This window comes from Manis javanica, chromosome 2, assembly GCF_040802235.1.
Source record: "Manis javanica isolate MJ-LG chromosome 2, MJ_LKY, whole genome shotgun sequence".
Classification (NCBI taxonomy): Eukaryota; Metazoa; Chordata; class Mammalia; order Pholidota; family Manidae; genus Manis; species Manis javanica.
In genome coordinates, this window is record NC_133157.1 from 18689797 (window position 1) to 18703201 (window position 13405).

At 47.2% G+C, this 13405-nt stretch overlaps 1 protein-coding gene across 5 annotated transcripts in view; it reads right to left on the reverse strand.

Annotated features, from left to right (window-relative positions):
- TMEM268 (transmembrane protein 268) overlaps positions 1-5702 on the reverse strand; it is a 157570-nt gene extending 151868 nt beyond the window's left edge. For 3 of the 5 annotated variants that reach the window (XM_073225654.1, XM_073225647.1, XM_037027301.2), the window contains exons 1-2: positions 5424-5702; positions 928-1105 (exon numbers count right to left, since the gene is read on the reverse strand). In XM_073225654.1, coding sequence (XP_073081755.1) covers positions 928-1036 — 109 coding nt within the window. In that variant the 5' untranslated portion in view covers positions 1037-1105; positions 5424-5702. The remainder of the gene's footprint in view (positions 1-927; positions 1106-5423) is intronic. The other 2 variants (XM_037027299.2, XM_037027300.2) reach the window with 2 other exon arrangements.
- Between the last annotated feature and the right edge of the window lie 7703 nt (positions 5703-13405).

Genomic DNA, 13405 nt, shown 5'->3' on the forward strand with positions numbered 1-13405 from the left:
ATGAAAGAAACTCTCATTTTTAAGTAGTCAAATTTCAATCATCTAAGTAACCAGCCACAATTCAAAATGCTGTCTCCCTGTGCTTATGCCCAGCCACCCATCTGTTCATTCATTCATTCATTCATTCATTTATTCAACAAAACACTCACTGACATCTACTATGGGCCAAGCCCTGTGCTAGGTACTTCAATACATGGATGTACAAGACAACACAGCTCCTGCCCCCGTGGAACTTACATCCTAGTGAGGGAGCTGGACATTCAACACTTTATTACATAGGTAATTATTTAATTACAGACTATTATAAGGGATACGGAGAGAAGCAGGAATATGTCAGAAGGTCTTGATGAGCTGGGGCATCAGGAAAGGATTCTCCATGGAAGGAATATTTCATCTAAGCTCTGAGGATGAATGGAAATTAAGCAGGGGAAAGGAGGCAGGGCAACAGCCCAACAGGCAGGAAGAACAGCCTCAGATGCCAAGGCCCTGAGGCACAACAGTAAGGCAGGAACAGAGACCAGGAGCAGCAGGACCCATTAAGGGAGGCTTTGCAGGCTGGTGCATGATAAATGCTTGTGTTAAGCCCAGTGGGAAACACTGAGGCAGAAATTGATATGGTTTGGTTGTACATTTTAAAAAGATGTGTCTGGATGCCACAGAGAGAATGGATGGAAGAGACAAGGAGAAGAGATCAAGTAGCAAGTGACAGCAGGGATCCAAGCAGAGGGTGACAGTGACTTGGTCAAAGGAGGTGGTGACAAAATGGGTAGAAATGACAGCAAGTGGCCTGGAAAAGTATCCCCAAAATGTCCACCTTTATCTAGTGGCACTCTGCACCCCTCCACTCCCCTGCCCTCAATCATGCTGTGGGAGTCCAGCTCAGCATCCTAGGGGGAGGAGGAGGGGAATTAGGGGTCATGACTTTACCTTGTCCCCAACCGGGAGAACTCCCCCCAGGCAGGGCGCTCCAGTCAGGAGAGGGGGTGGGCAATGGGCCAGCAGCCCCACCAGGGTCTATCCGCGGTTCGCAGGCCATAGCAGAGAGCCGACTGGGTGTCTACTTCCCCTTCTCGGATCGGAGATTCATTCTGGAGCAGTCACTTGCCTTCAGAAAACAGCACAAGAACGAACCTCAGGCCTGGCCCTGGGCAGATGGGGCTCCATGGGCTCTCCAGGGCCAAAGTCACGAAGAGGCCAGGGAGTGGCCGGGGAGGCTTCCTGCTGACTTTGGTCTTTCTGGTCATGCTGAGGAGGATTCTCAGAGGGAGTGAGGAGGAGGAACTGAACCCCTCCCAGGGCCCAGCTGAGAACTTCCCTCTGGTGTCGGGTCTTCTCCAGCTCAGACACATCCAGCGGCCCACGTAGAACTCACGAGCTGACCAGGCCCCACGCCCAGGCACCTGGGATTTCCTTTCCCTTACTGAGAGCACCCCAGGCGACCAGGCACAGGACAAGTATATTCATCATGCGAGCCTTGCTTATACAAAAGATCTCAAAGAGCTTCCCAGAAGACAATGCAAAATACAAATGAAAAAAATTATGATGGTGGGAAAGATAAATTTTAAAAAGTCACAACCAAGGTATTTTTATCCTGATATACAGGCAGTCAGGGTCCCAAGCAGAGGTAGTAGAGGTTTATATTCAAGAACATGAATTCTTGAATCCAGGTTCAGATGAATCAGTTTAAATAACATTCTTCTACCTACTAGTTTATAATCTTGAGCAAGTGGTTTAACCTCAAAGAGCTTTAGCTCCCTGTCTTCAAATAATACCTTCCCCACACCATTACTGCAAAGAATCAATGGGAGGATACATATAAAGGACAGACAACAACATCTGGAGCAGAGGATGCATCTCGTAAATACTATGCCTCGTTGTTGCTGTCTTGAGGTTTAACACAGTTGCCTTCCTGAGCTAAGAATTTGGTTTTGAACTTCCAAGTGGCCAAAGCTAAAATATTATCAGTTAAATAGTTCCTATTATCTGTAGGAGGAAAAGAAAAAAAAAAAAAAGGAGGGTGAGTATGCAATGTGTCTTCCTGGCACTGAGCTCTAGATCTCAGAACTGCTTCCAAAGTACAGGGAAGCCGGGCCAGTGACAGCACAGCAAGCATGACCCTTAACCACTTTCAGCAACAAAAGCAGATGCTCTTCATGGGTATTTTCTTGCGGCCAAAACTACAACTCCAAAGCCTCACATTCTGGCTGGAACCTACATACTTTCTCCCTGTTAGGTGTCCACCGGGGGCCCTGAGAATCACCCCTTGCCAAGGAAAATCATGCCTAAGTCCCTGGATAACATACCAGACAGCCTAACGGTCTTGGTAAAAAGTCCACTACCACTAGAACCGTTTTCTACTTCTGTGATTCTCAGTGTGGTAGAAACTAGACTGTCCAGTTGGCATACATCTGCTTGATTCCAAGCTGGCCGGAGGGCTGACCACCACTGCTCAGGTTCCCTAGAGAGCAAAGCCTGACTCCCACACACCCCCACCCCCCGACCTTCCACCTCCCGGTCCTTTTAGAAGGACCGGCTACATAAATGTGGGGCCAAGTGCAAAATGAAAATGTGAGGTTCCTCACTGAAAAATGACACAGAATTTCAAGATGGTGACAGCAGAGCATTAAATCAAGTGGGGGGCCCTTCCTAAGTGGGTGACTGAACAGATTGTGTGCCCCTGAAGCCGGCCCAAACTTTAAACTCTGAAAGAACACTTGGGAGCTGCTTCCACCAATGAAGAATATACGAAAATGAGCCTTTTGCTAACTATTACCACCCCCCTGCTCAGTACGAGGTTCTGAGACCAGAAAGCAAAAAAAAACCTTATGAAAAGAGCAAGGACATTAAGGCTAAAGAGCCTGGACTTGAATCCCCACTCAGCTGCTCCCATTCTCTGTGTCCTTCACTGTCAAGGTACTTAACTCCCTGAGCCTTGCTGTCCTCATCTGTACAGTGGGTTCCAGGAGGCCTACCTGGCACAGCTGCCGTGGGGATAACAGGAGGAACTCTAAGCATGGCATCTAGTAACATGCTCACTAAACAGGCCCCTTTCCTCACAGACTTCTCCCATTTCACAGAAGAGAAAACTGAGGGCCAAAGACGTGAAAGGACCTGCCCAAGCGAAGCAGGGGGTGGGCTAGAAGCTGCGGAACCAGGAGGTGAACCCAGGCCACCCCAATTCAGAGTCCAAGCCCATAATTCTTATGCCGCTAAGCCTTGGGCCTGAGTTCTAGCTGTCTCTGAGCCTGCTTCTTACACCACCTTTAAAAAATGAGTGGGTAGAGGAGACTGCATTTCCAGGTGTGATCTCACAACAAATTCCATGGGCATCTGAGATGCTGCACGCTGGGAGGGCGGGGCCATCTCCCTCCCACCTGGTCCCAGTCCTGACATACAGCAGACATTTTCAAACACCTGCTGAGCATTTACCACTCAGAGTATTGCCCCTTCCTTCCTTTCTTCCTTCCTTCCTCTTCTCTTGTACCCCAAAGAGGCTTGAAAGCAATGACAAGAGCCCAAGGATGTTTGCGCTGCTCCAGGCAATCACTGAAGCCCTTTCCTGCCTCCTTTGATCACCATCCAGGCCCACCAGATAAATACAATCCTTAGATTCATTTTCCAGACAAGGAACCCAGTAACAGGACAGCTAGGAGCCTGCAGCCCAGAGGCTGTACTGGAATCTTAGCAAGGCCTGGTGACCCAGGAGCCCACCCTCCCTCCTCCAGGCAAGAAGGACCAAATACAACTGGAGCTGCCCAGCTAGCCTTCCGGACTGCATGGAAGGTTCCATTAGCTGCAAAATCCCCCAGTTTGGCATTTTCTTTAAGAAGAAATCCCAGCACCCCTGTTAACCTAATTAGCTTACCACAAAGTCTCAATCAGGAGAGTTCATTCTTTCACATGAAGGCTGTTTAGTGTGATTGCTAAAAGTTACCTGCTGTCTTGCTGCTTCTCACCTGTGGGACCTGGAGCAAGTTACTGCTCTCTGCCTCAGTTTCTATACATGTCAATGCGGGTAATAATGTTAACTTCAGATTATTGTAAGGCTTAAACTTATAAATCACTCAGAGCAGCAGTGGGCAAAGGGCATCACTAAAGGAATATAGCAGTCACTACTTTTACTCCCAGGCATTCCCTGAGAATTGTGAGGGCCAGGTCCTGTGCTTTCTCAACTATAAAACAAAAATCTCAAGTCCCCGTTCAGCCCTCCCTCCTGGGGATAACCATATGGTGGGAAAGATTAACTCAAACAAAGCAAGAGAAATAAGAGGCAGACAATGACCAAACAAGGCAGTGAGAGGGTGCACGCAGTACCTTTGGGGTAGGGGAAATGTTTGGCAAAGGTGGAGGTGAGAAAAGGGACAGTCAAGTAGGAAGAGGTACAGACCAGAGGCCAGGATGGCCCATTCAGGGCATCCTCTACACCCGCCCTGCAGCCCCTCCAACCTGGAGGCTGCAGAGGGGCAGGAGCAGTGTTGGCAAGACTGAAGGGTCAAGAGCAGATGCTGAACCATTACATCACATCTCCTTCGTCCTGAGCTTGAGATGCAACTCAGCCCAGCACCAGCCTTCAGGGACTTGGGAAGGAGACGTCAGCGTGGAAGCAGAGCCAGGGAGTGAGCACAGCCTTGAGGCTCCTGCAACTAACTGGTCATACACTCAAGTGTCTTGCTGACTGCATTTTAACCAGATCTTCTAGTTACCCATCTTTTTTAGTTAGGTGGCGAGCCCCTGCAAAGGAAGATAAATCCTTAAGTCCGTTGAGCAAAGGTCTTTTATGCCTCTTGGGAATCCATTTCTGCAAGCACCGAGTGCCCAGTCTCCCCAGGTACTGCGTGCCTCACTGGGATGGGGGGAGGGGGAGCAGAGAGCAATCCTACAGTTTTCACAAGTCAGCTTTTGTTTTTGTTAAACTGGAAAGTCCCAACAAAAGGCCATGACACGGCCTGCCACAGAAGTTTTAGAGTAAAGAATTCTTGAAAGAAAATGGGTCCAAGCTCCCCATTTTGCAGATGAGGAAATTAAGACCCAGAAACGAAAGTAAACTATCCAAGATCATGGAGCCAGTCGTGGGGGAGGTGGCTAGAACAAACCCAGGCTCCTTTAGGCCGGAGGTGTCCCACCACACCGGGACTTGGCCTTGGGTTGTTGTATCTTGCCCTGGTCTCTGCCCTCAAGTCTTGTTCTGGATACGCCACCTGGGGGTCCCCTTCATCCCAGAAATTACCCCCACGGTCCCGTGGCCACCCAAGAGTAGCTCCTACGCACGACGCGCGGGGTAAGGAAGCCCAAAGAAGCTCCGGGCTGCGATGAGGGTGCCCGGGAGGCCGCGCAGCGCGGCTCCGAGCTGCTCCAATCTGGGCTCGCAGCCGCGCGAGCGCGCGCACGCGCACGGGGCGCGCCCCGGGGTCGCGCACACTCACCCGCCGGCGCCAGCGCTCGGCCGCCGCCTCCGTCCGGGGACGCGGAAGGTCGGGGGCGCCGCCGCCCCTCCGCGCCGCGGCCTCCGGGCACTGCCGCCTGCGCCCCGCCCGCTGCCCGCGTCGCGCGCCGTCCTTCCCGGTCCCGCCCCCGGGCCGGGCCGCCCGCGCGGTCACCCCACCGGGAGGAGCCGCCTGCCAACTTCGCTCCGCGGCCTAGAGGGAACCCTTCCCCCGGGCCTGCGTCGGAGCCGAGCTGGGAGCCGCCTTTCATCAGCCACGCTCCCTCCAGGGACGCCGAGAAGCGCCTCGGCGCTCGCCGACCGCGTGCGTCAGTCCTGGGGCCCCCGAGTTCCCGCCCCTGCGCGAGCCTCTGTCTCCCCATCGCTGGAGCGGAGAGGTCCAGCCTGCGGCTAACACAGTCACGGGACCCGACGGATGAGGCAGTACTTGCGACCAGAATTTCTTAGACCTTGTTTTTTTTAGTTTTTATTTTTATTAACTGAAATTCATTCTTTATTAAGATTTACTCATTTTTACTTACTTGCTTTTCTCAATTCCAAGATCCTTATTGAGGATGCCGCACGGCATATCATAGTCAAGTCTCTCTAGGATCTTTTTGGCTATGGCAGTAATAAAAACTTCTCTTGCTTTTGTTTTTGACAGTTTTCAGGAATGGTCGTCAGTTGGTATTATCTGATGGTTTTCTCATTATTAGACTGAGATTGTGGCTTTTGGAGAGAAAAACTGTGGAAGTTGTCAGGTTTCTCCACTGTTTATCTCTTTGCCCCCCCTTTCCACCCTATACTCTTCGGAATAAAGTTATTATGCGTAGCCCACACTTAAGGAATGGGAAGCTATGCTTCATGTTCTTAAGAGAGGAGAATCTTCTTGTTAGTAATTTATCTGTAAGGGATATTGTTTATAAACCACCATTTATTTATTGAGTCATTTATTTACCGTAGTATGAACTCTTGGATATGTATATTAGATCAATAGACCTTGTTTTCTAATGAGAAATTATATATGCACCGTATTTTGAAGAGCCCCAGTTTGGAAATCAGGCTAAGTGATAAGCCAAGCCTTTCCGCTTTTTAGACCCCCTTTGGTTAAGTATTTAACCTGTCTGTGCCTTTGTCTTCTGTAAAAAGACAACTATTTCGTGGGATTGTGTAGTCTCTTTTAAGTGTTTACAACTACCAGACACATAAAAGCTGCTCACTCGATGCTGGCTGACCCCATCACCATCACTCAGGATTTCAGAAGGGTCTGTGAAGTGCTCCTTCCCCTGAGAAAAGCACTAGCTTTGTGTATTTTTCCACAGAGCACATATGGACAGATGCACACAGGATATTTAGTAAATGGGAGCCTATTCCATCCTTGGGCACCCTGTTTTTTCATTCGGCAAAATTCTTTTGACATTCATCTCATGCCAGAACACTTAGCTCTGCCTGCTTCTTTTTAATGGGTGCATAAACCTCCATATGACGTAGGTAGGCTCTCTCCTTCCTTCAGCCCTTCCTGCAGTGGACATGTTAGCAGCTGCCCTCTCTTGCTCCCAGGCCTTGCTGAGATGGTCACAGCCACAGGGCTGAGTACATGGCACAGCCTGCATTTCTACAGTGAACTTGCTGAGTCAGAATGTGGATGCATTTTTTATTTCAACAGATACTGTCATATTGTTGGGAGCCTCTCAGACCACAGGACTTAGTTCATCACAAGTTTGGCCAGAGGCAGAGTGCTTGGGGGCAGGGCAGTGACTGAAGCACTGAGTAGTGAGTCACTGCCCAGGTGCCCTTCTTCACCAAGCGAGTGAGGATGCAGGCAATAGGCTGCCAAAATGGATTCATTTATTCACTTATCAACGGATGACACTGGGTGCCTGCTAAGTGGTAGGCATTTTCCTGGGCAGCACTGAGGAAGACACACAAGATCCCTGCTTAATTTGCCTAATTTCCCAAAACACATTTGGGAGCACGGGAGCAAATCTGCATAGGATATTGGAGCTTTACTAACTGCTGATAGGTTATTAAAAAGGATCCTTTGAGAGGTGTGTAGCCTGATTATCATCCATCTAAATCCTGCCATTTCTGCCCGGCTACCTTCACTCTGCATTCTCAGTACCTACAGCTCCAGCATGAACTTCCTGGTGGGCACATCAGTCTCCTTCACTAGGAAGGCACAGAAGACATGGGCCTGACCAGGAACTGGACTGACCAGGCTCCACCACTCACTGGCATGTGAACTTGCACAGGTCCTTTCACCAATCTGAGCCTCTATTCCCTCATTTATAAAAGGATACCATCTGTTAAACAGATTTTAAGAATTAAATGATGACAAAGCGCTTAGTGGGGTTTTCAGTACAAGAGCTGCATTCTTGGGTGGAAAAGCATCGTGCCCTTTGTATCTCTGAAACTTCAGCAACATGGCAAGGCTCGGCAGTATCGCACGAGGGAGTGGGGGCTCTGTGTAGAATGAAGAATGGTGAATAAAACCCAGTAAAAGGTGAGTAACATTTAGCGATGCCTGCTGGAAAGCAGACTTCAGTAGTGCTATCTTGATGCATTTACAAGGTTCTAGATGTGGTGGGCTCAGGCCCCTCCCCATCCCCATCCCACCCTGAACTAATCTTTACCCACACTTACCAATGTCAAAAAAACCTGAAGCTCCAAGAACACAGGGCACTTCTCAGTTCCTCCTACATCCCATAGTCTGTCTCACTTCCAGTTCTCAGTGGTTGCCATTCCCCTCCATCTGGATGGTAACCCCCACCTCACCCCCACCTCATCACGTGACACACTCAGGTCTTAGCTGAAAGGGCCCTTCTGGGAGCCCTTTCCTGTCCTGAGCCCAGGGCAGTACCCCACTTATCATCACCTTGTTTAACCTATGGCCACACCCAGCATGTAGTATGGTCATTGTTCAATGTCCCCTTTCCCAAAAAGAGACTAAATAAACCTTTGGGGTTGTTTCTGCCCATGCTCATAGCTGTCCCCCAGCACCCTCTCCTCAGTATTTGTTACATGCATCTGAATTAGCAAATGAATAGCTGTGAATGAAATCAACTACAGATAAATCCAAAGAACAAGCTCCAGCTTTCCTTACTTAGCAGTTACACCATCTGTTCTGTCATGTTTGCAAGGGTAAAAGACCCGTGTCTGAGGGCCTGCTCCCAACTATCTGGCACCCTGGATGAAGTTAAGAGGGCATGAACTTCTTCCCAGCTTGACAGAACCTTCGAGTGTGACAGCAGGAGAAAGCCTCAGACCACTGGATGGATAAGTGACAAAATTAAGAACAAAAATTAATGTTTTTTGGAACTGCTTGCCAGTTAAAAACTCGCTTAACTTGACAACTCTTAGAAACATACTGCTTGAAGCACTGCCATGGCCTGAACAATTTCAACTAAATCATACAGCAATTCAAGTTGGGAAGTCAGACAACTCCTGGTTCAAATTCAGACTTTGCCACTGATTAGTTCTGTGACCTTGGGCAAGTGACTTTCCTGTGCCTCAGTTTCCTAATTTTAAAATGGGAAAAAGAATTAGAGAGATGGTGGAAGAATTATATTAAGTATGTAAAACATCTTGAATTGTTCCTGGTATAAAGCTGTTAGTATACGTAAGCTATATACGTAAGCTATTTTAAAAATTATTTCCCACACATCCCATTACACTGATCTCAAATCCTGAAGTCATATTGCACCATGAGTACTCTACCACCAGACAACCTTAGGACTGAACATACAGCTGTCCTTGTCGGGGGCATACAGGGAATAAGACAGGTCACATGCTGTTTGTCAGGAAACTGGGTCAAAACCGGAAGAAATACTGAGTTCCTGTCAGGAAGGCCAATAGTTACCTTGAGGTATCAGGGCTCTGTTTGTGGAGTACAGAAAGACAAGAGCCACAGACGGACAAAGGAAATAAAATAGGGCAAGGCCCTAAGAAGGAGAAGTCACATCTGGTTGGGGAGTAGAGGGAGGGCAGTTGAAGGTAATCAGGCTTTTAACTAGAGGTCAGCTGTCTTTTTATACCTTAAAAACCCATAAGACAACAGTATACAACAATGCAGTCATGCTCTTGGAACAATCAGCCTAGCTTCTCTCCTAATCTCATCTTCAGCTGCTGCCATCTATTAGAATGCTGCCACTCTTCCCTTTTGTAAGTTCTTTCCAAGTAGGAAAAAAAAAAAGGGTGAGGGAGGTTGGCTACCCCCTTACCCTCCAAGCCCACCCATCATCCCCCCAGAGTTGAGCTATGGCCTTGAATTCACACTTGACCCAGGAGCCAGTTAGTGTTGACATGATCCTGCAACATCCTCTCCAGGAACCACTGTCCAAATCTTTCAGAAACATGCCTCTATCAGACCTGTCTACATGCAAGGGAAGGGAGCAGTGGAACACAACTTGGCCTGCCTGTGTGGAAGCTTTTTCAACAATTTCAGAGCCACTGAAGTGATGTGCTATTAGATGACAGAAAAACAACTGCCAGATTGCCCCTGAAGTAAAGGAGGAAAAAGTGAAAAATGAGAGGCATGCAAGACTCATTAAAGCAGGTCCTTTCCCCCAGTTTGCATTGACTTCTGGTACCACCATTACTCTCACAAGGAACAAAGTCCAAATGTGCCCCAAAATGCAGAATGTCAGGTACAGCCTTTGAAGCTTTATGGGGAGGAGGCAGGATGAAGCCCTCCCCCGGCCCACCAGTCATTAAAAGCCTGGAGGCAGAGCAGGCTAGCTTTTCCCTTGCAGCCTCCCGGCTGATCTGCTCAAACTTGATTCCAGCTCTGTCACTTCCTTGCTTTGTGACCTTGAACATTTTATATACCTCTGGGCATCAGCTTTCCCATCCATAGAAGTGGGATTACACTGCGTAACTAGCAGGGATATTATGTATGTTTGCATAACCTAGAAGGATGCAGAGATTCAACTTAGGGCCTCTGGCAAGCTGCTTCCTTTCAGAACCTCAGGCTTTCCCACCCATAAAGTGGGAGATGTAAATCTTTAGGGAATTTGGGTAAGGTATTGCATACAGGGTCTGGCCTACAATAGTTTTATGCTTTCTACCAAGGACTTGAGTAGGTATGAGCTGTGGCACCAAATGAAATTATCAGTTTCTGTGCTTATAATGGGCAATATTGGAGGCAACCTTCTCTCTAGACAAGGGGTTCACAGGACATGAAACTGCCTAGAGAAGCAATCTAGGATTTGGGAGATGTAAAGAGAGAAGAATCATGTAGCTGAGATATATATATGGTATATTAATAGGTTCGGTGTTGAGTACATGCAGTGGCTAAGCCAGGCTGCCAGGCTGAATCTGAGCTCTACCACTGCACATCCTTGGGCTGCCTCAATCCTGAAAAATAAGGTTGCCATGAGGATTAGTTAACATAGGGCAAAAGTTCTTATAACACTAGCTGGCATGGAGAAAGCTACTGTTAGCAATTGTAGCAGAGGTAGTTTTACTCACCGAGTATCTTGAGTATCTCCAGGTTCTCCCTATTTTTTAGTCTCCCTGGCAGTTAGATTGGCAGTTACCCATGGTCAGTGGGCTGAGCACCAGTGTCACGTGCCACTTCGGGACTGCAGCAGATAGAGCTGGTATGTTTGCCAACTTTTTCTTCCTCTGCCTCTGCAATCATGGGAACCATGTGCTAAGACAGGGAAGCCACAAAGTGGAAGTAATCTGTAGCACTGAGTCACCACTTAGAGAACAGCTGCCCTGGAATCACCCAGCTTGTACTGAAATCGTTAATAAATCTTTGTTGTATTAAGCCACTGATATTTCAGAGTGTATCCTATCCTTACCAGTAATAGCTATAATTAGACTTGTAATCAAGGATAATCAGGATGAGAAAAGGACAAGCAAATTTTAGAAATTAGGAAACATTTGCTGAGCACCTGGAATGTTCAAGGAATCGTGTGTGTACTTTAAAAATTCTGTTGTTGCTAAAGAACATGATTCTCAATTGGGAGTGGTTTTGTCCCCAAGGAACATATAACAATGTCTGGAGACATTTTTCATTGTCACAACTGAAGGGGTACTACTGGTATCCAGCGGGAAGAGGCCAGGGACACTGCTGAATGTCGCTGTAGTATATCAAGTATGCAGAAAGAAACCCTACCATTGCAGCCTAGACCATCACTTCTGAGATAACCACTACCACCCCCAGTTTATCTTTTATATCCATTCTGCATACACAAATATAGGCAGATGCCTACCCTTCCTTATGCTCAGTGGGAACAAATCACACACAAATCACTGTTCTGCATATCTGTATCTTGAAGTTCACTTCACATCAGAACGAATACATCTTCCTTAGTGGTCAAGAAACCTAACATGCTAATTTCTTATGTCAGGTCACAATGGAAGCCCTTCCCCAAGAAGAGCTTTGAAAACACCTTAGTCCTAGTCCCACTCCTAGGGATTGATTCAACTAGCCTGAGAGGGACTTAAGAACCCATTCTCCCTGTGTACAATCAAGGTCGACAACTACAGAGCTAACGCCCTCCACCTGGGCCTCCAAACCCGCCAAGGATCTCACTCCACCCGAAACACAACACCTTCTCTAGTCTTTCTATTGCCTTCCCCATCTGCATTTAAACATGTTATCAACTCCCTCAGCCACTACTCCCCCTTCCCTTCAAAGCCAAAAATTTCTTTACTCACAGCATTCAATTCATTCTTCAAAGCAATTAGGTTTATCCTTTCTAAGTCACCAAGATCCATACTTTTCAGATCCTATCTTGTCCTCTCAACTGACCCTGGATCACACCCCTTTGCAAGTAATTCCTTGTTTCTGTGACTTCAGCAACATTCAGATTGGCTGGAAGTTAAAGAGTCAAGCAGTCACATAAGTACAACCCTATTAATCCAGGAGGCAAATATTGATGGCAACCAGGTTAATGACATTGGGTCTAAGCCAGTGAATGCAGATGCTGCTTCTCTGCAGTCCTCCAGCTTGGGAAATCTGTATTGGAGCTCCACTTTACAATACCTGGAGTAAATCCCTAACAGAAACAGGTATAGTTTGGGACACATCAAGACAGAGATGCTAATTAGATATCCAAGTCAAAATATCAAATAAGCAATGTGAGACCCTAGAGTTCAGAAAAGAGAGGGTGGAGATACAAATTTGGGTCCCCAATTACATGGTATTTAAAGCTATGAAATGTAGATGGTCTCAGCAAGGGAAAAAGTGTACAGAAGTCCAAGAAGAAATCCTTGGGAAAAGATGAGAAAGAACCAACAGATTTAAGAGATAGCACATTACTGCAGAATGGAAGCTAAGAAAGTGCTTCAAGAATAGTCAATCCTGTCACACAGTGCTGAAGGTCAAGTAGGAAGAGGACTGGACCTCTCCATCTGGCCATCATTGCTTTCCTTGCCACGCAGTTTCCATGGACTGTCCAGGCAAGCCTGACAGTAGCGCTTTAACAGTAAAAAATGGAAAAACTCATATAGAAAACTCTTATATAAAAAGAAACTGGAGATGGGATCAATCCATCCTGAGTCATAGGGATTTTAAAGGTCATTTAATTCTCTTGTACTGTTTCAGAACAAGCAAGGATCCTATAAAGTTCCCCTTCAACTGTTTATACGTCAGAATTTTGCAAGGAAAAACTTTCAGCTAATAATGGGTCACAGAGCATTTAACTCCTAGGTGCTACTGTGAAGTTCCTATGGATATTACACATAGCATTTGGCCCATGAGAAAGAAAATGAGCTTGGTAACTTACCCAAGGCTGCCCCGGTACTGGGTGTTCCAGAAAAAAGGCAAACTGCAGACTTACTAGTTGCCTGCTGTTTTTCCTAACAGTTGCTGGGTAAAATCACAAGTGATTTCCTTTCTGCTAAGACACACCATGAATTCTTTCTAAGTGTGTGATACATGTGCTAATTTCCGAACTGAAATTCTGCAGAACATCTGGGTTAAAGTGCACTTTGCATTATCAAAAAGGATGAACCAGAGGAGAAAAAAAA